Source organism: Ylistrum balloti, unplaced genomic scaffold, assembly GCF_031769215.1.
Source record: "Ylistrum balloti isolate Yb309-2 unplaced genomic scaffold, AGI_CSIRO_Ybal_v1 Utg369570, whole genome shotgun sequence".
In the NCBI taxonomy this organism is placed as follows: Eukaryota; Metazoa; Mollusca; class Bivalvia; order Pectinida; family Pectinidae; genus Ylistrum; species Ylistrum balloti.
The window spans coordinates 358,494-383,926 of record NW_026781866.1 but is presented as its reverse complement, the minus strand read 5'-3'; the positions used below and the strand labels follow the sequence as shown (position 1 = coordinate 383,926).

The window sequence follows — 25,433 nt, the reverse complement described above, 5'->3', positions numbered from 1 at the left end:
TAAAAAGGCAAAATACTGTCAGTTTCTTCCCATAGATATGTTAATAATATGCTTGAAGAACTAAACATTTAGGCTGATGATAAGAAAACTTTATTATTGCCTCTCTAAAATCAATTTACTTCAAATTCCATTTCTCGAGTAAACAATATAAAAATGAGACTAACCTTGCTTATAATGTAATTAAAATTGTAGCTAAAAGTTGGGATTTAACGCTTGAAAGGACTAAACAATGAACGGTGTTAACGTGGATTTATGTGATGGGTTACAGAAAAAAATGTTTCCAATTAAGTTTTTGTTTCCATTGGCGACTAATTACTACAGCAGCCTTAGGTTACCCGCTCAACATGTGCTTCTGAGTATTTCTGTCTTTATTCCCTCGCGAATGAAACTAATTGGAGATACAGTTTTGTTGCCGAAGGTCGAATATGGGTATCACATGCATTTGTTAGCTCTGTCGTTTATTGAGGATCTTGATCTGTCCGCTTTTTTTCTCTGCTTATTAATCCACTGTAAATTTTCTGACAAGCATTTTCAGCGCTCCAATGATATTGTTTCCTAAGGGATTTTGGCTACACTTCACATATTTATAAACGACCATAAATGCGAAATTCATGATTGAAAGAACAAATGTTACAGTGACTATTTTTCTTCTAAAAAATCTTTTTCAGTGCTGAAATAATTTCTAGGGGTATTTCAATAAAACTTTACGTACTCGGTTAAGGAGGGTTGAACCGCCATGGATTTGTACCCTTTGCGTTGCCTCATAATTACACCGTTGCTAGAGCGAGTCTACAGATGATATCAAGACAATGGAACTCGCTTCAACGTACGTTTTAAGAATTATTATTACGAATATTTTGATATTTTATGTCAATTTTAGCGGACTTATATATCGTTTAAGAGTAAGACAAATAGCGTACAAGGAGAAACACTTTCATTATTCAACATTACATTTGTTTACTGTCGTATTTGTTTGATATATAATCAGGTATGATGTCCTAGTGAGTAACTCTGTAGGTTCTTGTATGATGTCCTGGAGAGTAACTCTGTAGGTTTTTGTAAGATGTCCTGGAGAGCAACTCTGTAGGTTTTTGTAAGATGTCCTGGTGAGTAACTCTGTAGGTTCTGGTATGATATCCTGGAGAGAAACTCTGAATGTTCTGGTATGATGTCCTGGAGATTAACTCTGTAGGTTTTTGTAAGATGTCCTGGAGAGTAACTCTGTAGGTTCTGGTAAGTTGTCCTAATGGTACCAGTGTAGGTTCTGGTATGATGTCATGGAGAGTAACTCTGTAGGTTCTGGTAAGATATCCTGGAGAGTAACTCTGTAGGTTTTTGGTATGATGTCCTGGTGAGTAACTCTGTAGGTTCTGGTATGGTGTCCTAATGGTACCAGTGTATGTTCTGGTATGATATCCTGGAAAGTAAATCTGTAGATTCTGGTATGGTGTATGGAGAGTATCTCGATAGGATATTATATGATGACCTGATCGCTGTAGGTTCCAGCTTGACAATTCAGTGTTTAACAATTGCCGATTTTGATATCCAAGATGTATAACTGTACGAATATAAAAAGAATATAATTGTAAATTGTTAGAGCACTAATTCATTTAGTACTGAATAAAACACACAATGAGTAAATGCATATCTATCGTGTGATGTGGGTTGTACATAAAATCATGTTCAATAAATATTTATTACGACACAGAATAAACGTGGCGGATCAATTCGATACCAAATAAATAGAGGCCGTCACCAACTTTGAACATATTCTGTACCATGAATCAGAGAATGTGTTGAGAATCATGTATACATAACAAACAATAACGATTTAACGATAAATATTGTTTCAATTTTCATTATTTACACTGATTTACGTTTCAGTTACAAATTCCTTAATTAAGACTACAGAAAATACCAAGAATTCAAGAGTAAAATCTTCTGTTTAGTAGTCGTTTTCACGTTTCTCTTCAATTTTAAAGCATACTGCCATTATTTTATCTGATTATACATGATAAATATGATCCTTACCATATCATTTTTGAATGCGCCTCTTATGCTGTACTTCTATCATTCGTCACAGAACATCTGTAAAGAGGAACAACTTTGTTTCTAATGTACCTAGTTTACTTTTGACCCTTTAGCTTTGACAGATGACCACCAAATTCTAATCAAATGTACAGAAATAACAAAGAAAGTGCAACGTTAAACTTATAGCGTAATGCTAGGATGGGAATAAAAACCACATTTGCTGAGGAACCTAGAGATTACTACTACTCTTGTTTCTTTACGCAGACACAAGTGTGACCTTTGACCCTTTAATTGTCTCCGACGACCTCCAATCTAACTGGGTTAAGAACTTGATATTGCCACGCTATGATGTGAACATGAACTAAATGTATGGATGTGCATACATGTACGTACTAAAGTTGTCGAAAATGTATGAGATATGTAGTGCATAAATCTTTCGTTTAAAGTCGTGAAGTGTGACGTTGACCAATGACCTATTAAGATGTTGTAGAACTAACACGGGTGTAATTTAATAGTTTACTGTCTAACACTAATTTCTTGTCAATGTTAGACCTTCTGCAAATGATCTGTGTAGTGCATATTTGACATATTTTATATTAAAGAAATATCATTGTGCAATTGTATGAAGATTCAAAATATACTAGTAACATTACAACCAGTGTCACTATTAGTCTGCATTGCAATTAAGATCATATATCAGTTACGAGAATACTTTTTGTCCTACCATTTTCCTGCACTGATCAATCATGGTGAAGAAATTGATATCATTACACTTCATTAAACTCGCTTGACAAACGGTAATTAAAAACAATAAAACGCACCTGCAGTCGTATGGAATATGGGAGGTACTGAAGATGTTTTTCTTTGTCACACAGCGCTCAGCTTAAGTGTATTTCTTTTCAACAAATTAGAGAACTGCATAAAAAGTGAAATAATATATTATTGTCAATGTTCCGCTTATCCAATATATGTAGATAAATGGTTCAGCACACTAGCGGTTTTTTATTGCATTCATTGTGTCATATCTCATTTCGGATAAAATAATTACATCTTAAAACACAAAGTAAAACAAGTTCTTTTTTTTTTTTTTTTTTTTTTTATAAAATTTGATTAACTGATGATTCTTTCTGACATGATTAGGTCACTTCAACGTCGAAAAAATTACCACACAATTTCGATATAAAGAATATGAAACTATCATATCTGGTATTCACTGCGGTCTGGTAAGAATGCAGTGCCATTCATGTCAACGATTTCTGTAAACTCTCCTCTGAACATTATGAACATCCCTATATCCTTATAGATAAAATTATTCTGAATTAATATTTATCAGTGTGAACATACCGATTTACTGTATTATAATACGTAAAGGTAATAAATGATGAAGTGTTCAACAGTACTCATGGAAGTTATACAAAGAGATAGATAATGGTACAATGAAATTCTATTACACTCTCAAATCGTACTATAAATGAATATTTCTAGAAATGAAACTAATCTAGTTAAAATGTTACATTGGTATAAACACAAAAAAATGAATATATTACGAAGATAAATAAAACAAAATATTGAAGAGGCAAAATTGCAACATAATGATATTGAAAATTAAAACTTACCTTTGTACTGCGAAAACGTAGCATCATGTTTGATTTATTTTTACCAAAAAAAGATGACACCGTACACAATTAGTCATACATATCAAGTGAAATATAAGAAACATTACACTTTTAGCAAGCAAAGGTATGTAAGCGTTGTAAGCGAAAGTTAGGGTTCGGATTAAAGGTATACAAATAAATAGCTGAATAATGAGATATAATCAAGTTATGAATTGAACAAATTGCCAGACATTTCATCAATAAAATATGGAATGTAAAATGTGACAAGTAGCAAGGAAAAAATGATCAATTTATAGAGTATTCATTGGATAGAAAGAACTAAGGATATTAGAAAAACACAGTATGTAAACAATATCGCACATGTAATGACTTCATGTTGGACTTTACATCAGGCCCTGGTTGCTCAAAGTTTCGTTAAAGTTAACCAGCGATTAAAGAAAATGTTTAATTGTTGCTCCTGAAAATACAAAAAGATCGTTCAAAGCCAATAAAATATCAAAACATCTCAATCTAACTTGTCTCATCAAATATACAGCTGTAAAAGGATAAAGGATCTTCATATGTTTGTTAAGTTCATGTTTGAAAATTTTCACTAATCACTGCTTATCTCTAACCGGCCTTTGAACAACCGGGGCCTGGTGTTTTCAGCTGAAAAAACGTGTTTGAACATACAGAATAAATACATACTATGTAACCGTTTAGATATCATAACTCAACGTGTAGTATAAAAAAACTTCAACATCCTGAAATGGATATGAAGCAAGTACTACACCTAACATCTGATCGTAAAAAATGTTAATGCGAAACATTTCAACTGTCGTGACACTACTGAACTTTTACTCTATCAATTAATAGATTTATCTATTTGAGAAATCTAGAGCATTGATCATGACAACAATACTGTTTAGTCAACTCACTTCCACTGGCTGCTTCTATTGTGGTCCCGTCGACACGGAAGATAAATTTGCCAGGCACTCCTGTGTTAGATCTCTGCTCAAGGTTGATCACGTCAGTATAGTCAGAATTGTTTACTGTAAAGCTATTTAAAGTGTCTCCGGCATTGAATCCAACCTAACGAGGACAAAAAAAATCATGTTCTCGATTCTTTTTTATTTACATTTAAAAACCCTGAATCATTGTCAGGTTTTCCAGCAGTGAATATACTCATATTCAAACAAATCCTTATTCTTATTCCGTTACATAACGGGTGTCATAACTCCCACAAGAGGTGACTTTTCTTCCCTCTGTACTCTATACATCGTTACATTGATAAATCTGCGATAGTCTTTGTTGATGAAATTGCTAAATGGACAAATCGGATTATGCAAGATATTTCGCCCACCTTTATTCACCTTCAAGATTTATTGTCTGATGTAAAGTTTTACAAGAACATAACATCTCATTGGATGTTGGCAGATCCTACGTATGCGGAGAGTGAATCAAGAGCTGTACTTTAATAAAATTGGGTCTAATAAGGTATATTATGCTTCAGGAGTCTTTTACAGATCTTTATTACAATTTTTCGCCTATATGAAAACCTTTCAGTGGCATGTCATTGTACTTACTACAGCTTTGGTGATATTATTAGCATATCCGGCCCATTCGATTTTCTGATAATGGAACATTGCAAAGGAAGTGCTACCATCGGTCACAAGAACGACTTGAAAAGTGTTTCTCTAAAATAGATTTTAATATTGATATATTAATTAAATAACTAGATAGTTACATTTCTTTGACGTAGGAAATTACAGATATTTATGCGTCACTTTGACAGGCATTGACTTATGTTTACATATATGGCAAAACTTTCTATATAAAATACATATACAACAGACCACGTGGTAAATTTAATTCCATTGATGCAGTACACATGTACACGCATATTTTATGAAATTATTATCACAAATTGTCTTTAACCTCTGACCTCAGATGATTCATTTATACACGCTCTGCCGCAATCAATGAACTGATATCTCATGTGAACGTCAATTTTAGCATGAATAGATTCATTTTACCTTTGTCCGGTCATCACCAGCTGCTTGCCAGTAAGGAACGTCTAGCCAAGTAGCTGTAAAAACACTGGTTGGCTGAAATGAAGTTTGAAGGTCAAAATAGGCTGTGATATCCGCTTTAGCGCGACTGAGAAGAGCAGAGTCATTTGAGAGCTTGTACCAAACCTGCCCCGTTGATCGCGTATCCACATCCATCCAAAATACTGCTATTAATGGAGTGTTATCGGAAAGTGGAAGCGACTGAGGAATATACTGCCAGTATTGACTGTTGAAAGTAAGATGTCCGTTGTTATTTACCTGAAACACAGCATGCAACACTACAGGGGAACGTTGTAAAAAGCAAGTAACAAACTGATCAGATTTTACATACTTACTGCAGTCTTAAACACCGTCCATTTTATTATTTTCATTTTGCACCAAAGGACCTCTGAAAAGTGCCATTTCACTGATATATCTTATTGCAAGTACATCGGCAAGGTATCTCACTTGGAATAGGTCATTCAAGTTTACTTGTACATTTATGTCAGTACGGAGTGTCGCACAGTCAACAGCATGTCAAGGCCTCAAGGGTCAAGAATTCACAGTCTTCTTTATCACGGAAAAAACTCACTGCCAAGGCCAAAAAGTGAATACAGAAGTCAGTGGAAGGGTAAAAAATTTATAAAATATTTGTCGTAATATGAGACAGACCACATGAACTCGTTTGCCTTGACAAGCGATCAACAGTAAAATCACAAGCTGAATTGTTCAAACACAAACATAAGCTATATGAAAATTATTATTTGTAAATGGCAAAGAAACATATTAAAAGAAAAATACAATAAAGAATATGGTGAATACATGTTTGCATCAAATGTATTATGTCGGAAAAACGTAAAATGTTCCCTATTCTGACATTTTTCGCCGCTTCATGTTCCAGGTAGTATGGTAATAAGTATACGTTTTTAGTGAAATATAACAGTTTTGTTCTACCATAGTTTGCAGGTTGTAGTGTATCGTTGTTAAAGATCCTTTGCTGTACATCTTCACTTCCTCTATTGATACAATTAATTGGGTGTCCGAATATTTTTATACAGTATCTTTGAACCTTAGACTTTAGATAGTCTTAGATACGGGGATATTGTGCATTAAACAGTATATCAACGTTTTCATTATCACCTCTCAAAGAATACCTGAGGGGGATATAGGGCTGTTCGTACGCAACGCAACGCCATCCTTGTCAGCATTCTTTCGGCCCTGGGAATTTAATCAAACTTCATATACTTATAAAACACAATTATATAGCTGACAAGTTCTAATATAAGGTTTCTACGGACAATGCTTATGTCACTGTTATTACTTTTAGACATTTGGGCATTGACGATTACCTGGGATCAAAGATCAAACCTGATAGGTTTTCTCTTTGCAGTCGAATAATCTTCAAAACTAAAACTAGCATGATAATAGTAACTTCCACGTGGCATTCAGACAAAGCGTTATTAAGGATGTGATGTATTAATGAAAGTAATGATACATCATAAAGAAAACTATCCTGAGTGCGAACAACTTGTTGCTTGAGAGCTGGACGTAGAGCTCTTCAACAGTGTTGGCACCAACCATAATTAAATATATGTACATGTTGATATATATAAATAAATATCAATATATACACATGTATGCCAAGGAAATAAGATTTCAAGTTAGATGACTTAAAAATAGAAAACCCGCAATGTTAAATACAACGACACTCTACCATAGTAGACGTGGACAGGTGAGTATTGTTCTGATCGATCAGTGTAAGAATATATGGTGTTTCGAACATTTTACTATCAATAAAGTTGATGACACTTATAAGATGGTTAATAAGAAAAAAGAAAAAAATATCAACATGTCAACAAAATCAAATAAAGTGGCAAATGTATTGGTTATCTGTTAGATGTTTCGATTCTATGTGATATCCATAAACTGACAGAATGGCAAGTGAAGCTGATATTAGCAGACTACACCTTCTTATAAGGAATACTTACGTAAATCGTGTCATAGAAGTTGTTGAAAAAGGGAAAATTGAAAAAAATAACTGGAGAACTTCCATCTAGTGTGGGACCCATCAGCTGATCGTCAGAAGGGTACATGTCCTCGAAGTCAATACCACTAACTGCAGACATCAGCTTCAAACTCACGATTAGTATGAAAACTGCCATGATACCTGTACAAATATTATACACGAGTTACATTGTATACTTCTCCACTCTCGCCAGACATTACTGTAATAACATTTGGGAACGTAACCATACGTGTTTATAGGCGTGTTATTTTCAACTCGTTTATCATCGCATGGTTGCACAAATGTGCAGGGTAAACCAGGAAGGCAATTCCTACCGTCTGATTGGCTGTTTGAAATAGGTGACGTTTCGTTCACCAGGAAGGCTATAATGTAAACACAACATTAAAGGCATTTCAATACAAAAAACGAAGAGTTCAAGCGCATACAGAAAAAAAACTTCAATATCTTGACTTCAACATTTCATGTATACTGTAATACATCATCCGTTATTGAAATATGACACATTTTCTGTGAAGCTAAAATATCTTAATATATATATTGTTTAGTGTGTTCTGTCAGCTTTCTTGTCTGATCGATTGAGTGTCTATGTCCATGTACCAAAACATCGACATGCTAATGTAATCTTAATTCAAACACATATTCCGTGAAACCAAGACAAAATATGACGAATAAAATTATTTATACGAAGACGCCAGAAAAAGGACCAGTAGAGGCCCAGTTTTTTTTCGGAAGAGTACACATGCTTAATTTACAACAGTGGTCACTTGAACCGACGTCCATTTATGTACGCGTTGCCATGTTCCAAAGAAGAGAGAGAGAGAGAGAGAGAGAGAGAGAGAGAGAGAGAGAGAGAGAGAGAGAGAGAGAGAGAGAGAGAGAGAGAGAGAGAGAGAGAGATCATTATGACGACAGTAGAACTTAACTTACCCATAAACCTCATCAACCTGCATCCCTCGAAACCTTGTGTCGCGAGTTTGTCTGTAGCATAGGATGTTTTACGTCTATCTATAAACATTGTTGAATGAAGTACGACGTAATATTTTACCTCCGTGAATACAATTATATTTTGTACGGCAACGTCATTGATAATTCGCTGAGGATTTCTACTATTGTACGGTCCCTTAACAACTGATGAAAGCACCTCTTTCATTTCTTCGTCATATAAACATAAATGAAGAAATAATATCTACACTTCAAAAGCAATTCCACCTTGTGTCTAATCATCATATACTTTGAATTTTGTATATAAACTGAAAGCAGTCATAAAAAACATCGGAATAATATATGCATGTTAATCCAGAGATTTTGTCATTGGGTGATTAAGATGTAAAGCAATTAGGATTGACACTTCAAGTTGATACAACATGAAACAACAGGTACGTAAACTGATTGCAAGTGTATCCAAAGACAGGCGAATAATCCAGAGTTTTCCTTTTGGTTGGTAGTGGTCGCTTTTTAAAATCGCCAACACTGCGATGTCAATGTTCTTTTCTTGGTGTATATGTGGTTTCACCCAATGCTCTTTTCGTAATCTGTGTGTACAGCTATGAGAGAACTTATAAATGTTGGAAATAGGAATATTATTTATCGTTCTATGAAAGTTGAGTGCTTCATTTTTAAAGAGGATACGTGGCTAGGGGACACCAACGGCAAGGGTCGTATGAGAACGGGTGTCCAGGGAGACACCAACGGCAAGGCTCGTATGAGAACGAGTGGCTAGGAGACACCAACGGCAAAGTACGTATGAGAACAGGTGTCCAGGGAAACACCAACGGCAAGGCTCGTATGAGAACGGGTGGCTAGGCGACACCAACAGCAAGGGCCTTATGAAAACAGTTGGCTTGGGGACACCAACGGCAAAGCTCGAACGAGAACGGGAGTCCAGGGAAACACCAACGGCAAGGGTCGAATGAGAACGGGTATCCAGGGAAACACCAACGGTAAGGGTCGTATGAGAACGGGTGGCTAGGGCACACCAACGGCAAGGCTCGTATAATAACGTGCGTCCAGGGAAACACCAACGATAAGGGTCGTATGAGAACGGATGGCTAGGGCACACCAACGGCAAGGGTCGTATAAGAACGTGTGTCCAGGGAAACACCAACGGCAAGGGTCGTATGAGAACATGTGGCTAGGGGACATCAGCGGCAAGGGTCTTATAAGAACGTGTGTATAGGGAAACACCAACGCCAAGGGTCGTATGAGAACGGGTGTCCAGAGAGACACCAACGGCAATGCTCGTATGAGAACGGGTGGCTAGGTGACACCAACGGCGAGGGTCGTATGAGAACGAGTGGCTAGTGGACACCAACGGCAAAGGTCGTATGAGAACAGGTGTCCAGAGAAACACCAACGCCAAGGGTCGTATGAGAGCGGGTGGCTAGGGGACACCAACGGCAAGGGTCGTATGAGAACAGGTGGCTAGGGAAACACTAACGGCAAGGGTCGTATGAGAACGGGAGTCCAGGGAAACACCAACGGCAAGGGTCGCATGAGAACGGGTGTCCAGTAAAACACCAACGGCAAGGCTCGTATGAGAACGGGTGTCCAGTAAAACACCAACGGCAAGGGTCGTATGAGAACGGGTGTCCAGGTAAACACCAACGGCAAGGGTCGTATGAGAACAGGTGGCTAGGGAAACACTAACGGCAAGGGTCGTATGAGAACGGGAGTCCAGGGAAACACCAACGGCAAGGCTCGTATGAGAACGGGTGTCCAGTAAAACACCAACGGCAAGGGTCGCATGAGAACGGGTGTCCAGGTAAACACCAACGGCAAGGGTCGTATGAGAACAGGTGTCCAGGGAAACACCAACGGCAAGGGTCGTATGAGAACGGGTGGCTAGGCGACACCAACGACAAGGGCCGTATGAGAACGGTTGGCTTGGAGACATCAACGGCAAAGCTCGTATGAGAACGAGAGTCCAGGGAAACACCAATGCCAAGGGTCGTATGAGAACGGGTGTCCTGGGAAACACCAACGGCAAGGGCCGTATGAGAACGGGTGACTTGGGGACACCAACGGCAAGGCTCTTATGAGAACGGGTGGCTAGGGGACACCAACGGCAAGTGTTGTATGATAACAGATGTCAAGGGAGACACCAACGCCAAGGCTCGTATGAGAACGGGTGTCCAGTAAAACACCAACGGCAAGGGTAGTATGAGAACAGGTGTCCAGGGAGACACTAACGGCAAGGGTCGTATGAGAACAGGTGTCCAGGGAGACACCAACAGCAAGGATCGTATGAGAACAGGTTTCCAGAGAGACACTAACGGCAAGGGTAGTATTAGATCAGGTGTCCAGAGAGGCACTAACAGCTTGGGTCGTATGAGAACAGGTGTCCAGGGAGACACTAACGGTAAGGGTAGTATTAGATCAGGTGACCAGAGAGGCACTAACAGCTTGGGTCGTATGAGAACAGGTGTCCAGGGAGACACTAACGGCAAGGGTAGTATGAGAACAAGTGTCCAGAGAGACACCAACAGCAAGGATCGTATAAGAACAGGTGTCCAGGGAGTCATTAACGGCAAGGGTAGTATGAGAACTGGTGTCCAGGGAGACACTAACGGCAAGGGTCGTATGAGAACAGGTGTCCAGGGAAACACCAATGCCAAGGGTCGTATGAGAACGGGTGTCCTGGGAAACACCAACGGCAAGGGCCGTATGAGAACGGGTGACTTGGGGACACCAACGGCAAGGCTCTTATGAGAACGGGTGGCTAGGGGACACCAACGGCAAGTGTTGTATGATAACAGATGTCAAGAGAGACACCAACGCCAAGGCTCGTATGAGAACGGGTGTCCAGTAAAACACCAACGGCAAGGGTAGTATGAGAACAGGTGTCCAGGGAGACACTAACGGCAAGGGTCGTATGAGAACAGGTGTCCAGAGAGGCACTAACAGCTTGGGTCGTATGAGAACAGGTGTCCAGGGAGACACTAACGGCAAAGGGTAGTATTAGATCATGTGACCAGAGAGGCACTAACAGCTTGGGTCGTATGAGAACAGGTGTCCAGGGAGACACAAACGGCAAGGGTAGTATGAGAACAAGTGTCCAGAGAGACACCAACAGAAAGGATCGTATGAGAACAGGTGTCCAGGGAGTCATTAACGGCAAGGGTAGTATGAGAACTGGTGTCCAGGGAGACACTAACGGCAAGGGTCGTATGAGAAAAGGTGTCCAGAGAGACACCAACAGCTAGGGTCGTATGAGAGCAGATGTCCAGGGTGACACTAACAGCAAGGGTAGTATGAGAACAAGTGTCCAGAGAGACACCAACAGGGAGACATTAATGGCAAGGGTAGTATGAGAACAAGTGTCCAGAGAGACACCAACAGCAAGGATCGTATGAGAACAGGTGTCCAGGGAGTCACTAACGGCAAGGGTAGTATTAGAACAGGTGTCCAGGGAGACACTAACGGCAAGGGTCGTGTGAGAATAGGTGTCCAAGGAGACACAACAGTAAGAGTCCTATGAGAACAGGTGTCCAGGGAGTCACTAACGGCAAGGGTAGTATTAGAACAGGTGTCCAGAGAGACACTAACGGCAAGGGTCGTATGAGAACAGGTGTCCAGAGAGACACCAACAGCTAGGGTCGTATGAGAGCAGATGTCCAGGGTGACACTAACGGCAAGGGTAGTATGAGAACAAGTGTCCAGAGAGACACCAACAGGGAGACATTAATGGCAAGGGTAGTATGAGAACAAGTGTCCAGAGAGACACCAACAGCAAGGATCGTATGAGAACAGGTGTCCAGGGAGTCACTAACGGCAAGGGTAGTATTAGAACAGGTGTCCAGGGAGACACTAACGGCAAGGGTCGTGTGAGAATAGGTGTCCAAGGAGACAAAACAGCAAGAGTCCTATGAGAATAGGTGTCCAGGGAGACACTAAGGGCAAGGGTCTTATGAGAACAAGTGTCCAGAGAGACACCAACAGCAAGGGTCGTATGAGAACAGGTGTCCAGAGAGACACCAACAGCAAGGGTCGTATGAGAACAGGTGTCCAGAAAGACACCAACAGCAAGGGTAGTATGAGAACAGGTGTCCAGAGAGACACTAACGGCAAGGGTCGTATGAGAACAAGTGTCCAGAGAGACACCAACAACAATGGTCGTATGAGAACAAGTGTCCAGAGAGACACCAACAGAAAGGGTCGTATGAGATCAAGTGTCCAGAGAGACACCAACAGCAAGGGTCGTATGAGAACAGGTGTCCAGGGAGACACCTATGGCAAGGGTCATAAAACACCAATAGAAAAAAATAAAAGAAAAATATAGAATATTGAAAGAAAGTAAGGAAAATATAGCATCCAAAGTTGCGATGGGGTGGGACAATGACCACTTGAAAGAAGGTAAAGATTGAAAGCTCTGATTCTGCCGAGTCTGCCTTACATTAAGTTACCTCATACGACACACAGAGATATACAACAGGCATATATCTTCCGCCCCCCTTAAAACGATATAAAAACTTTGAACCAGACTTTATATGACCTGCTCGGTTTACGTGATACAACGTTGGTTGTGTCATATGTGTTTGCTTGACATATGTATATATCTTTCGATTCGTAATGTGTAATCGGTAACGCTAGACAGGGGTACGAGTAGTTAGATAATGTTTATTCGTGTGAATATCGTTAAACTTTGAAATCAAAACCGGTACTTAAAACCGTGTGTATTATTACTATATTTTTCTATCATGTCTTTGTGTTGGATGAAAAACCGGAGTATCTGGGGAAAACCCACGTTGTCAGGCAGGTGACCCCGTAACCTTTTACTTCCGTTTCAGGAATCGAATCCCGGGCGGCCAGGTGAAAGGTGTGTACGTTACCTCTACGCCATCAGACCCTGTCTGTTGTGAGTATGTGAAATCCTGTTTAAGATAACTTGCCCCAATCCACATAACAACAACAAATAAAACATAGAAACAAATTAAAGATAAAGCTGATTGAATACATCATGTTCTACAGCTTCATCTCCATTTCAGCAACACTTTCAAATTAAGAAACATACGACAGTGTACAATGCACATAAAGAAGAAAATAACAATTCGAATACAGAAAATATGTAATTCAATTTCATTTCCGCTTTATTTTGGATCTGTCTGTCCTGTATTCGGAATGTCGCTTGAATATATCGATGCTCTCTGACAATGATACTTGCACGCAATAATGACGACACATCGTATGGGCCAGTGGTGACTAACGGACTTCAGTGTTTCTTTCATTTGTCTACATTTGCATTACACTGTATGAAAGAGTCCAGATGCCCGAGATGCAAGTATACAGCCTGAAGAACATTTTTGATGTTGGGCGGACTTGCAGAAAAAACTGTAATGTAGTGTCTGCACTATACTAGATGGCAGTAAGAAGATTACATCACAAGAACAGCGAGGGTATGGTTGTATCTACACAACTTAAGTATCCGAACCTACGACGATATATTGGCAGTTCTATTGGGTTACTCGATCACTATTCCAGGTTTAGGGTCATATATATGAGTATTTGTATCTTTCTTTACATTTGGAACCAAAGACGATAAAAACACACATAATAACAATACGACAAAAACTAAATTAATAGTGAAGTCATTAATCTTCTTAATTATCTCCAAATCATGTTTTTCCTTTCTTTCCATGAATGCTATTACTAGCATGAGTCCCCCCGAGACGATTTGGCAGACCAATGCCAGAACGGTGATGACCAGGATGAGGTTATAGAAAGGGGGCGGGGTCACAGTCGCTTGTAACATGCGAAGATTGGTGGTAGTATGCACCAGTAGCACCAAGAGGAGAAGACCCTGTAAAATTGTTTTCTTCTTAGTGTATTCCGCTTCGACCTCCTGTCGTCGGGAATCCTGTAATTATATAATGACTGTGCTGTAATACACAATACACTGGTACTTTTTAAGAATAGAATGATCAGATTATAAAAAAGAATACAAGGTTTGATACTAGTTAAGCAGATTTAGGTATCACAATGTGTTCATAATAAAATTTTTAAAAATATGTTGTGTGGAAAAGTTATATTGTTCTACTGCTGTGCATTTTTGTACACATATCTTGACTGTATTACTTGTTTCATATCAACAACAGAGGATTATCTCATAAAACTGAAGGTCAAGGGCAAAACAACAAAAATGAACCAAATCGTTTCTATACGTGCCAAAAGGCTTCTTCATGCCACAAGCTGTCCTTAATCGTGACCTCAGAAGTCAAACCAATTTCGTTACAGACAAAATGTGGCTCCATTTTTCTAGATTTTATTTTTGTAAAATGTCAACACTGATTTAAATATTACCACTTGAGTTGACTTGTCTACCATCAAAGGCGAGGACCAGTGTCGGTCTGTGATGAAGTCAGTACCAGTATTATCTACTGTTACATGACGTCCCATGGCACGCTTCCGGTGGCTGCTGTTGTGGCGACGAGACAAGACAGCATTTGCAGCCATACTCAACGTCGCCTCTTCTAATGAATCCATACCAGAATGTCCTCAGGCTCCAAAAATCTTATATAAAACCAAATCAATAGATTAAAAAATAAGCTATGAAATTTCTTGTATTAGCGAAAAATAAGACAATCGCATCCATGTTACATTCGTCTATTAAACAGGTATCTGACCGATGATATCTTACCCATTTTAACATACAATATATTTGTCAAAAACAAAACACACGCTGTTTGTTGTTTCATCTGTAGTGTTGGAGTTTGATGGCACAGAGTGATGATTTTAAATTGAATCACTTCAGTTTAAGTTTTACTTATTGTAATACTGTCACACACCATCATACTGATAAAGGGAAATACGAAATTCATTTTCTTTCTAAAATTCGGTGACGGAAAGCAAGATGATAAAAAATAACACCAACCCCTCTTAAATATACATCAGCATTACAAGTAAGCCCGTCTGTTCCGAAAGTCGAGTTGCTTACGACAGTATTACCTTGTATAACTAGGGTAACAAAACCGACAACAATTTACAGGTATGTATAACGAAAACAGTCTTAATCAACACTTATATCTCAATAAAATTTATCCTCCCACATTTAACGCATAATATTTTATCTTATCTTGCAACTGGCACTGCCGATGTCGTAATACACCTATCACATATATTCTATCTGTATTTGGCGCTGACGGAAAACAGCTGTCTTTCAGCACGTGCGGTAATTCGACAGAATTGCTCTCTGAATTTACTTAAATATTACGTTTAGAAATATAAATAGTTTTTACATGTTGTGATGAGCATGTTGATCAATGAAATTAATAAAACCGCTGGTATCTCCGATGCAATTTGGGACTATATACCGTGCGGAGCAGTTATTTTGGCGTCCGCCTACAGGCAAAATTCAGCGTAAGGCAACATCAGGTAAACAGATTGAACAACAAAACTGGTTTAGTTTCAATAATCTGATTTTCAATCAATGTTGTAGAATAACTTGAATACATGGTCAGTGTTTTTAAATAGAGGCTCGCCACTTTTGTCTTTCTTCACCGTCGCCAAAGTACAGCTTGCATTTTCAGACACTGACCGTGTCTTCTTTATGTACGTTCAATCGTTCCAAAAAAATAAGCCAGATGTCCAAATGATGGCACACGCATATTGTAGTGTGAACTAGTATCATGATAATTATTTTTAAATTGTGTTTGTTTGACAAATGGTATTAAATCTTGCACTGTTTCAAGATTCTCTGTGTAAATCTTTCATTTGTTTGTATTTTGCCCTAGTTCTATGGAATCTGAGTATATGATAATGTTGATACGTTGGTGTTTACTTGATGTCTTTTTCTTGTAGTTAATAACACAGATGTAATATAACGTAGACTATACTCAATATATCTTTTCCATATTTATTCAAATCATGTCGCCACTGTCACTGGACTAACTGTCATACAATGCCATCCCACTGGAGTGTACATCTGTGAGATTTGTGATTTTAAAGTGTGTAGCGGTAGAGCAAGTGATCATGATCATGATCGGGTACAGAACACCGCAGCACGCCTAGTTACCCGTACTCGAAAGAGGGACCACATCACACGAGTCCTTTACTTATTGCATTGGCTGCCCGTGCGATTCCGGTCACAGTACAAGATTTTGATGCATACACACAAGGCAATAAATGGAACAGCTCCTGAATATTTGCAGGAGCTTGTCACCGTTTATCAGCCGTCACGATCACTACGATCGGAGACAGAATCATTGTTGTGCTTTCCAAACTCTCGGACTGTGACTTATGGTAACCGGTGCTTTGGAAAGGTAGCGGCCACTTTGTGGAATAGCTTACCATCTTCTACCAGAAAGTCAAAATCCCTGGCCAAATTCAAGAGGATATCAAAACCCACCTGTTTACGTCTGCATTTTAGACTCTCACGCAGACGTCCTGTATATACATACTATCACCACTACTTACTTGATTTGGTTACTGTCTTACATATGTTGATTACTGTGTTATACATGTTCTATAAATTATGTAGTAAGATTATGATGTAATTGTGAAGCGCATTAAGAGTATTTTATTCAAAATAGATAGTGCGCTATATAAATGTTGTATATTATTATTATTATTATTATTTGAGACGATGTTTAAATTTCATGTATAACCGATTTTGACTGTTTACTACAAATATCCATAATAAAAGACATTGCCATAATTCGTTACATTTTAGTAATTGGATAGTTTTGTTGACGAGCTGGCACGCTAACGGATAAAGATAAGATTTCTTTATGGGCATTGACGACACAAAAGCCAGAAAGTGGATATGAGTACCATCCCTCAAAGCTTCCTGCATAGTATTTCATATTAATTGACGCACAGTTCACAGGGATCCGACAAATATGATCCATGTAACGACAGGTTTGCACAACAACATTCCCCGTAGTACGCCATATCAAGCGTACACAGACAGAACAAAACACGTAGACGCCTAGTATTTACATATATAAACGACAGATTAAGATTGGGTAATATTTTGTCTGTCGTACCACCTGTTTTCTTTACACAAAACAGCTATATCATCAACGAAATATGACATGATTAAGATTATAAATTACATATAAAAGTTACGCCATTCTCTATACTATAGCTTTTTGTCCTATATTGTGAAGATCTACATTACATTAACGTGACAGCATTGTGTAAATTGACTACCTGCAGTCTCTAAGTGTATAAAAAACATGTATGGCTAGACCGTGTATATCTCGGATACATTAACGATTGTACGAGAGACGATAATGAAGGTATACCATAATATGGCGGAAACATGTCATTTTAATACACAATTGTGAAAGTTTCATCTATCAGCTCTACTATAAAGAACACACGTGCAATGTACGGTGCACGGGCAATATACAAGACGTATGTTTTGTTCTGGTTGTCTATTTCTGTCATTTAGAGTCTTCTGAAAAGCATGGTTATCTACCGTGACTGTTATGTCATATTTGAATTTGAAATGTTGCCTTACTTTTATCTGGTGTCGCGTATACATAGAAAATTAAATACTTCCTGAGTAATTCTGGAAAAACAGAAACAAAATGTCCGTCAATGTATACATGTGCAATAAACACGAGTTAATGACACTGGAGAGTAAGAACTAGAGCGACGCGACCACATGTACATACTGTGTCTGTTATGATGTAAACAATATGTTATATCAACTGCTAGTGGGGTGGGGATACATGGGGCTGTTGTGCTAGCATTGTTAGCTTTTGTAGGAAATGTTTTATACATGTTATAATCTTGACCTAATTAAATTAAATATTAAAACTGTATGTGACTGTGGTATCTTTGTCGATCTGCAGTTGTCTGTCCCTCCACACTCGATATTCTGGGTGCGCTCTGTCAAAATAATTTCGTAATCTCTTCCTTGTGCAGAGGAAACTGTATAACGATCGTCTACAGCATCAGTTTAATAGGAAGTGTGTACGACAGTGATGAATAGCACAGCTTACATTGTACCCCTAGGTTTGGTTTACATAAGCTGTATAAACAGTTACACCGTCCAAGTCAGACTGTACATATATACAATATATGTTGAGGTGCGTGTACTACTTCCATGGCGGGCAAACAAAAAAACCCACAACATTTCCGTCGAAATGCATATGCTGAGACCAACCTTTCATCTCGGTTCATCTATCTGAATGTCAATTTCTTATCTTCAATCTACGGTTTGTCATCGCTTTTCATTACTGAACCATTCACATTCCCACCACAAGATTGATCCGTCTGATCGTCTGTTAGGACTTGTCATTTAAGTTGACAGAGTTCTGATACATGAAACTTAACAATACTGTTGTAATCATCAACAGCATTCATCTATATATATATACAATCCACATGATTTTATCTCCATCAACCTGTATCGATTCTCTACAACCATATATCGGAATCCTCGATATCAAGCTACTACGCACGTGCGCTCACATCGCCCAGAAAGAATCCCCAGCTCCGCCCGTCGTCCCGTGCATGCAGTCTTACCTTAGAGCTGTTGTTCTCCATTTCTATTTTCTAACAGACGGTTATAAGCGAGCGTGTCCACGATCACCACAGGCAAGCCACTGTACATTAAACTCACTACTTCCCTCACCGAAGTACAAACTTCCTGTTACAATCCACATACAATGTCTTTTGATACTTGGTATGTTTGTGTATCAAATCTTTAATCAGTACTTGCATGCAGTGTTTATTACGTCTTGATGAAAGTATATACTGCAACCGCGACTGTTTTCGCGTACCTTTCATTTATGCGGTTTCAGATGTGACCATTATGTAATATGACACTGAATACAGGATCGGGTGTGCATGTTAATTCTTCTTTGACAGTAATGTAAACACAGACATTGATTAGCTTATTAATAGATATTCAGTTAATTCTAAATGATGGAGAGTCTCATAGAACTTTTAATTTAGTATTTACAGTTGAATACATTATATCGTAAAGTCATTCCTCGGTGGAAGGTAACCAATACCATCTGTATGAAATGAGGGAAACTCAAGTGTGAACGTCCAGCAGTAGTGATAGACAGGACACTGACGATTCTCGAGTTAATTGGCGTATTGTAGACAATGTAAAATAAATTATATTTACAAAGTATACAAGTTAAATATGTCAGATGATTGGCCTTATGACATGACTTTATTAATCTGGCTCCCCAGCTGTTTATGAATACCCTTGAGATGTACTAAATTTACAACAAAAACATTATGAATACACTTTATATATAAACAGCATGACCATTAACAGACTTGGTGTCTTCGGAAATTTCCATATATACATTGGTATGAGTGCACCCGTTCTGGGGTTGTTTGGTCCTCAATGACCCGTGTAATAGATTGGCCGTAAAACAATTAAAAAATAACGAGGTTCAACTGTACATACATGTTAATGTATATCATGTAGTCACTAAAAATGATAAAATCACTTAGAGGGCGTGGAAGTTTGTAAGCGTGCCTGGCATTCAACGTGTACTGCTTCTTCGCTGTTCACACACACACAGAGAGAGAGAGAGAGAGAGAGAGAGAGAGAGAGAGAGAGAGAGAGAGAGAGAGAGAGAGAGAGAGAGAGAGACGAGAGAGAGAGAGAGAGAGAGAGAGAGAGAGAGAGAGAGAGAGAGCGAGAGACGGGCGAGAGACGGGCGAGAGAGAGAGAGAGCTGGGCATTTCACTGATCAGAACAATAAGATCATTTAACAACTCTATGGTGTATAGTTGTTGTAGATTCCGACGAGCGCTGCTTTACTTACAACCACCAAATTCGAATTTAAATAGATGAATCTGTTCCTTATTGTGTTGTGTGTTGGCGTTCTAAAAGTCATGGATTTGGAGACGTAGTTGAAATCATGATTCCAGAAAATGGATCCAGTATATCATTTATTGTAGAATATTCTTCTGTATGTAGTTACCAAAGAGAACGTTTGAATTCACATCAGTAACTATATCTCAGTTATGATCATTATTTTTTTCAAAATACTTCTGTCCGAGAAACAATGAAAGTCGCAGCATAAAGACATATAGATAATACATTCCTTGACAGTGGCAGTATTATCACATTATTTTGAGTAATAATGTGACGATGTCGCGAAAAACGACAAATATGTGATATTATCTGCAGATACGGCATTTCTTAAGTCGAACCTTCTCTGAATATAGTTTTACATCTCCTGCTAGAAAGAAAACTAAACTTGCTCGATAAACAAAGGAAATACCACAGACACAGTACCCAATCTTTTCAATGATGAAACTCTATTTAATCTTGCTTCAGTATTACGATCATTCAGATAAGGGTGAGGACCTTCCTTGTTTGCATTGGATTCTTGAACTCACAAAAGTTCATAGAAATAACCTTTCATTTCTATCTCCACCAAACCTTATTTTGTACCATTCTAAGTACGTCTAATCAGGGATTCGGTCCGATTGTGGTACTGTTAATTCGAGAAGTGAAATTAATGGGGATTTTTGGACAACTTTGAACGAGTGGCCTATTATTTTCTTGTTTTAAAAAAGTGAACAGCGGTAGAAATACAGTATATGTTGTGGACTACAGGTATAGTGGAGCGTTTTCTGATATCGAGATTGATGTCGTGAGAATCTATCAACCTACTGGGTGGAGATATCTGTGAATTCGGTGGTAATATCTCCAACCTGACAGTTGATTTAGTCATTGGATCAAACTCTGTCACTGTCTTTGCTACCTTCTATTGTGTTTTTTGGAATAAGAATTTATCACAGGGCTTATTAAAGCCGATCATAAAACCTTACCTGGTCTCCCGATTCCCGTTTAGACAATGTTTATAACGTCTTGTCTTTAAGTATCCATTGGAATCGAAAATCAAGGACGAAATACTACAAGCCATTCTCAATCCGCCGCTTACCACGATTTGTTCATACAACGATATCAACAGGGATACTTTTCCACCAACCTTTATCATAATATGATTTAAATGTCCCTTATGTGAATTTTCAACTTGTACATAGTAACAGCACTGCTTTCCCAAACTATCATGTACAAATGTCGCCGTTAATTCGATATTCAATGTCTTGTTCTTAATATCACAGTTTCGATAAAGATATTGACAGCTGACAGTAAAAGTTATAAGACAGTGTTTCGTTAGACGCAGGGTGACGAAGACTATGACGAAGTTTTATGGTCGCCATACCGATCTCATTCGGGAATCTGACATCACTTCCTTGGATTAGGAAAAATTTACAGGCTGGTGTCGTCGATGAAGCAGAATATTCTGTACACTTTGTCCTGTACTTTTCATTGTTCTCCGTATAAATCTTTCTTTTGGTCATATTTTGTTCTTGTTTCATAGAGTTTTGGATTGAATTAAGATGCTGTTAAAGTGTCGATATGCTACACGGGACCTCTAATGCGGAGTGGCTTGTGGTTCACAGATGGTCGTTAATGAAAGTCAATCTTGCGCCATTGCCAGGATGATCGTTCTAGCAGTCGTGCTGAAAAAAAAATTGTAATCGTTGCTGCTCCTGGAAAAACGTTGTATTGAGACAGTACTTATACTGATGATTTGTATATAATCCACAGACGGTACTAAGTATGTAATTCGTATCCATATAGGAAACCATGGCCGTCATCTGAAGATCTAGCCGTCGCTTTCCTAAACAGATAGAGACGGACTTCAACTAATGAATTGTGTACGGGCAATATATGGTTCTAATTAGATGTTTTTAATCATCTTGAATTCTTTTTATCTCCTTGAACGGAAAGATGTATCTAGTAAGATGAGTTGAGCATGGTCTACCTATTGTTAAGATCTTTGAAACAAAAGTTCTTATAACACAACCAGATATAAAATTGTATGACGTGTTGATGACTAAATGGTCATCTTCGTGAGATAAATGACCAGTGTGTAGTGTACTAGTACTGGCATACATAGTGTGTGAGACGACAAAGAATTGCCCTACTTATCCAGCTGTTCTAAAACCGTATGCACAAAAGTCGAAAATAGTGAGACGAGATGGTAAACTGATATATAAAAACATGTTCAAGAGGAAACATTGCAAGGTCGTCGATTCGGCCACACCTTGTTTAACATTTAGATGAGCGATATTCTGTGGCCCCCTCGTCCCTGTTTAGTATTGGCCCGCTGTGGCGTATGAAGTTCTCCTCCTTGGTCTGCCGCATGAAAAAAGTTGTTTTTCCTGTCGACTATTTTGAATTATCCAAGTCAGTGTTGTGATTTTGCTGAAAAGGAATGATCTGTAGGAACCGATTTATTTATCTTGGGCTGAGAATGATTTCACTCTGCTCTTGTGAATGTTTTGCCTTCATGGGATTCTGCGTCTTTCTGATGTTTATAAAGTCAGATCCAGAGTCTCTCGTCCGTTCCTCTGATATACTTTGTGCCATAGTCCTTGTATCCGTTTTTTGCATACAAATTCTGCGACGTTCTCTTTGGGTGTTTCCTTGGGATGGGGTAGGACATTCCGTAAGGTCTTGCGAGGTTTTATACCTGTTACAATAGCATGACCATTGTAAATCCAGTGTATGGTGTTTGACAGGATTTTGATGTAAGGGATTACTAAAATTTCTTTCAATTTGTTCTTTTCCTTGGTGTTCCGACCCTTTTTGCTTACATCGAATTCGTTGTTAACTTTCGGGATTGCCTAATAATGTTTTCATGGCGCTATGGATGAGGTTTCGGTCTTGCATCTTGTCTTGTTCTTCGTTAACAATCGTTTCACATCTATTGAGAAGCAATGTTCGGATTACGCCCAACTCCTTGTGTACGTGATAGTGCGATCGGAAGATGAGGTATTGGTCTGTGCAGGTCTTTTTCCTATTGAACAATACAGTATCGTCATCTTTCTTTTTAGCAGTGAGTCATAGTGTCGTCGATTTCTTTCTTTCAAGTGTGAATTTGAGGTTATTTGTGATATTTATGGTATTGATATGCTCAGTCAAATCCTTCTGTGACTTTTTTTTTACTATTTCCAATATGCCATCAACATACCACTTCCATGAACTGGACTTACATTCTACGGGGATCGTAACTATAGCCTCTTCCTCCAAGTGTTCCAGGAATAAGTCGGCCACAGTCAGAGACAATGAACTGTATAATGCTGTGCCAAATCGTTGATGATAGATGTATCTTGGATGGCAACGTACGCTGTTGTAAGCACAAATTCTAGTAAATCCACGATGTCTTGGATACGGAGATTGGTGTTCTTTCGCCATGACCATGACTGTATAGTCACCGAAACGTCACAATCAAATCTTCTACTGGTTGTGTAATAAGATTTTTGTATTTGACATTACCAACCTTAAGAAAAAACAACCTGTTTAGATCTTTGCTTTATTCACTTTTACCATCATCTTTAAAATCCTTTCTTCTCCAGATTGGATCACAATGTAACTTACTGAGCCAGGATCTTCAATAATGATTCACGTATTGCGGAAAGTCCTAAACAAACATCTGACCTGTGCTGCATTCAAGATGGCAGCATGTGTGACATTAGCTAAATATTGTTATCTCTACTTCAAGATGGCATGGAGACAAGACTTCCTACAATGAATTGTTGATAGTCCAAGATTAGTTTTCATTTTAGGTATGATATTAGTAGGCCAATTTTAAGAATATTTAACGGAACATGTGATTTTTATCTTTGATTAAGGATTCAGGGTCTGTTATTATGCTAATACGTGAGATTCATCACTCAGAACTATAGCATAAACATATTGTCCATAATAGGAAAATTTGTATTTTTTTTGTATGAAGATAAGTATAGATGTATGGAACAGCAACACAAATTAGATGCGTTCCAGTCTGAGAGGCTAATTCATGTTTAAATTCGCTAAGGACATTGAGGACATTGTGGCACTTTGGTAAATTGTTCATATACGTTTATAGCGAAACATTACCAGATTCACATTCAGATACATCATTAAAGTGTCACATATTTATACATAAAATACATATACTTTACACACATACGAACAAAAATAACTGTAATAAAATGGATAGAGTAAAGTAAAAAAAAAAAAAAAAAAATCAAAACCCAGCCATATCTTCTGACTTACGATAAACTGAAAATCGATTTAACCAAGAGCATTTGGTAAATTGATACATACATGTATATATATAAAACATCATGTGAATCTCTATCAAGCTATTAATAAGACAGATAAAATGCACAGTTACCAATATATACGTATTATGTCCTTGTGCTAGTGTCATTGTAGTAGGGGTTATTGTTCCGATGTGGCCTAGGATTCGAACCCTTGATCTCTGACACTCAAACAATCGAGCGAAAGTGACGCAGATTTAGATTTAAGTTGCAGCTAATAAACTGCGAGAGGGTTGATGAAATAGGTTAAACCAGATATAAGTTAAGAACGGTGAGCGAGGGGTGAGGATGTTGCTTCATATCCAAATCTTAAGTGATTCTATTTGGAGAGAGTGTTCGTAATTCTTTGTGATCATTCTCATGATCTTGTTATGTTTTGATTGGAAGTATGCTCTGATATTATTGTACGTCGACGGAAAATGATTTTTATAGATAGAAAACAAGTTATATAAAAAATGTCCGTTTTATAACTCTAAAGCTGTGAATCGAAATGTTTTTTGCCAAAAAGTAAACTTTTACGAAGCATAACGCGGTGTAGTTGTCTACTTTAATAAACAGTATCAACGATATAGATTTTTAAATTACCCGCCTAGAAAAAATCGAAACTAGACATACAATCTAGAACTAGCTTTACGTCAACCATCCAAG

At 38.2% G+C, this 25,433-nt stretch overlaps 2 protein-coding genes and 1 long non-coding RNA gene across 3 annotated transcripts; all 3 read right to left on the bottom strand.

Moving 5' to 3' along the window:
* Window positions 1-110: 110 nt before the first annotated feature.
* On the bottom strand, window positions 111-3,112 carry LOC132565006 (uncharacterized). Its single transcript, XR_009554915.1, has 3 exons — window positions 2,853-3,112; window positions 2,032-2,088; window positions 111-1,558 (listed from the first exon to the last, which is right to left on the bottom strand). It is a non-coding gene; the product is annotated as an uncharacterized LOC132565006 (long non-coding RNA).
* Window positions 3,113-3,917: 805 nt separating this feature from the next.
* On the bottom strand, window positions 3,918-8,184 carry LOC132564984 (sushi, nidogen and EGF-like domain-containing protein 1). The gene is made up of 4 exons (XM_060229594.1): window positions 7,666-8,184; window positions 5,663-5,956; window positions 5,213-5,323; window positions 3,918-4,718 (listed from the first exon to the last, which is right to left on the bottom strand). The coding sequence occupies exons 1-4, from the start codon at window positions 7,837-7,839 to the stop codon at window positions 4,509-4,511; spliced, it is 789 nt and encodes a 262-aa protein (XP_060085577.1). The 5' UTR covers window positions 7,840-8,184; the 3' UTR covers window positions 3,918-4,508.
* A 5,580-nt stretch (window positions 8,185-13,764) lies between these two features.
* Window positions 13,765-19,364, bottom strand: LOC132564573 (uncharacterized). Its single transcript, XM_060229256.1, has 3 exons — window positions 19,176-19,364; window positions 15,000-15,209; window positions 13,765-14,556 (listed from the first exon to the last, which is right to left on the bottom strand). Exons 2-3 carry the CDS (start codon window positions 15,180-15,182, stop codon window positions 14,161-14,163), a joined length of 579 nt encoding a protein of 192 aa, XP_060085239.1. The 5' UTR covers window positions 15,183-15,209; window positions 19,176-19,364; the 3' UTR covers window positions 13,765-14,160.
* Between the last annotated feature and the right edge of the window lie 6,069 nt (window positions 19,365-25,433).

Excerpts from the sequence above, each read along its gene's own strand:
- LOC132564984 (XM_060229594.1), bottom strand. The coding sequence starts at position 7,839 with ATGGCAGTTTTCATACTAATCGTGAGTTTGAAGCTGATGTCTGCAGTT. Across the intron at positions 5,957-7,665 it reads ACTTCTATGACACGATTTAC|GTAAATAACAACGGACATCT; the intron begins GTAAGTATTCCT and ends GCTGTGTTTCAG. Across the intron at positions 4,719-5,212 it reads ATAATATCACCAAAGCTGTA|GTTGGATTCAATGCCGGAGA; the intron begins GTAAGTACAATG and ends TGTCCTCGTTAG.
- LOC132564573 (XM_060229256.1), bottom strand. The coding sequence starts at position 15,182 with ATGGATTCATTAGAAGAGGCGACGTTGAGTATGGCTGCAAATGCTGTC. Across the intron at positions 14,557-14,999 it reads TAGACAAGTCAACTCAAGTG|GATTCCCGACGACAGGAGGT; the intron begins GTAATATTTAAA and ends ATATAATTACAG.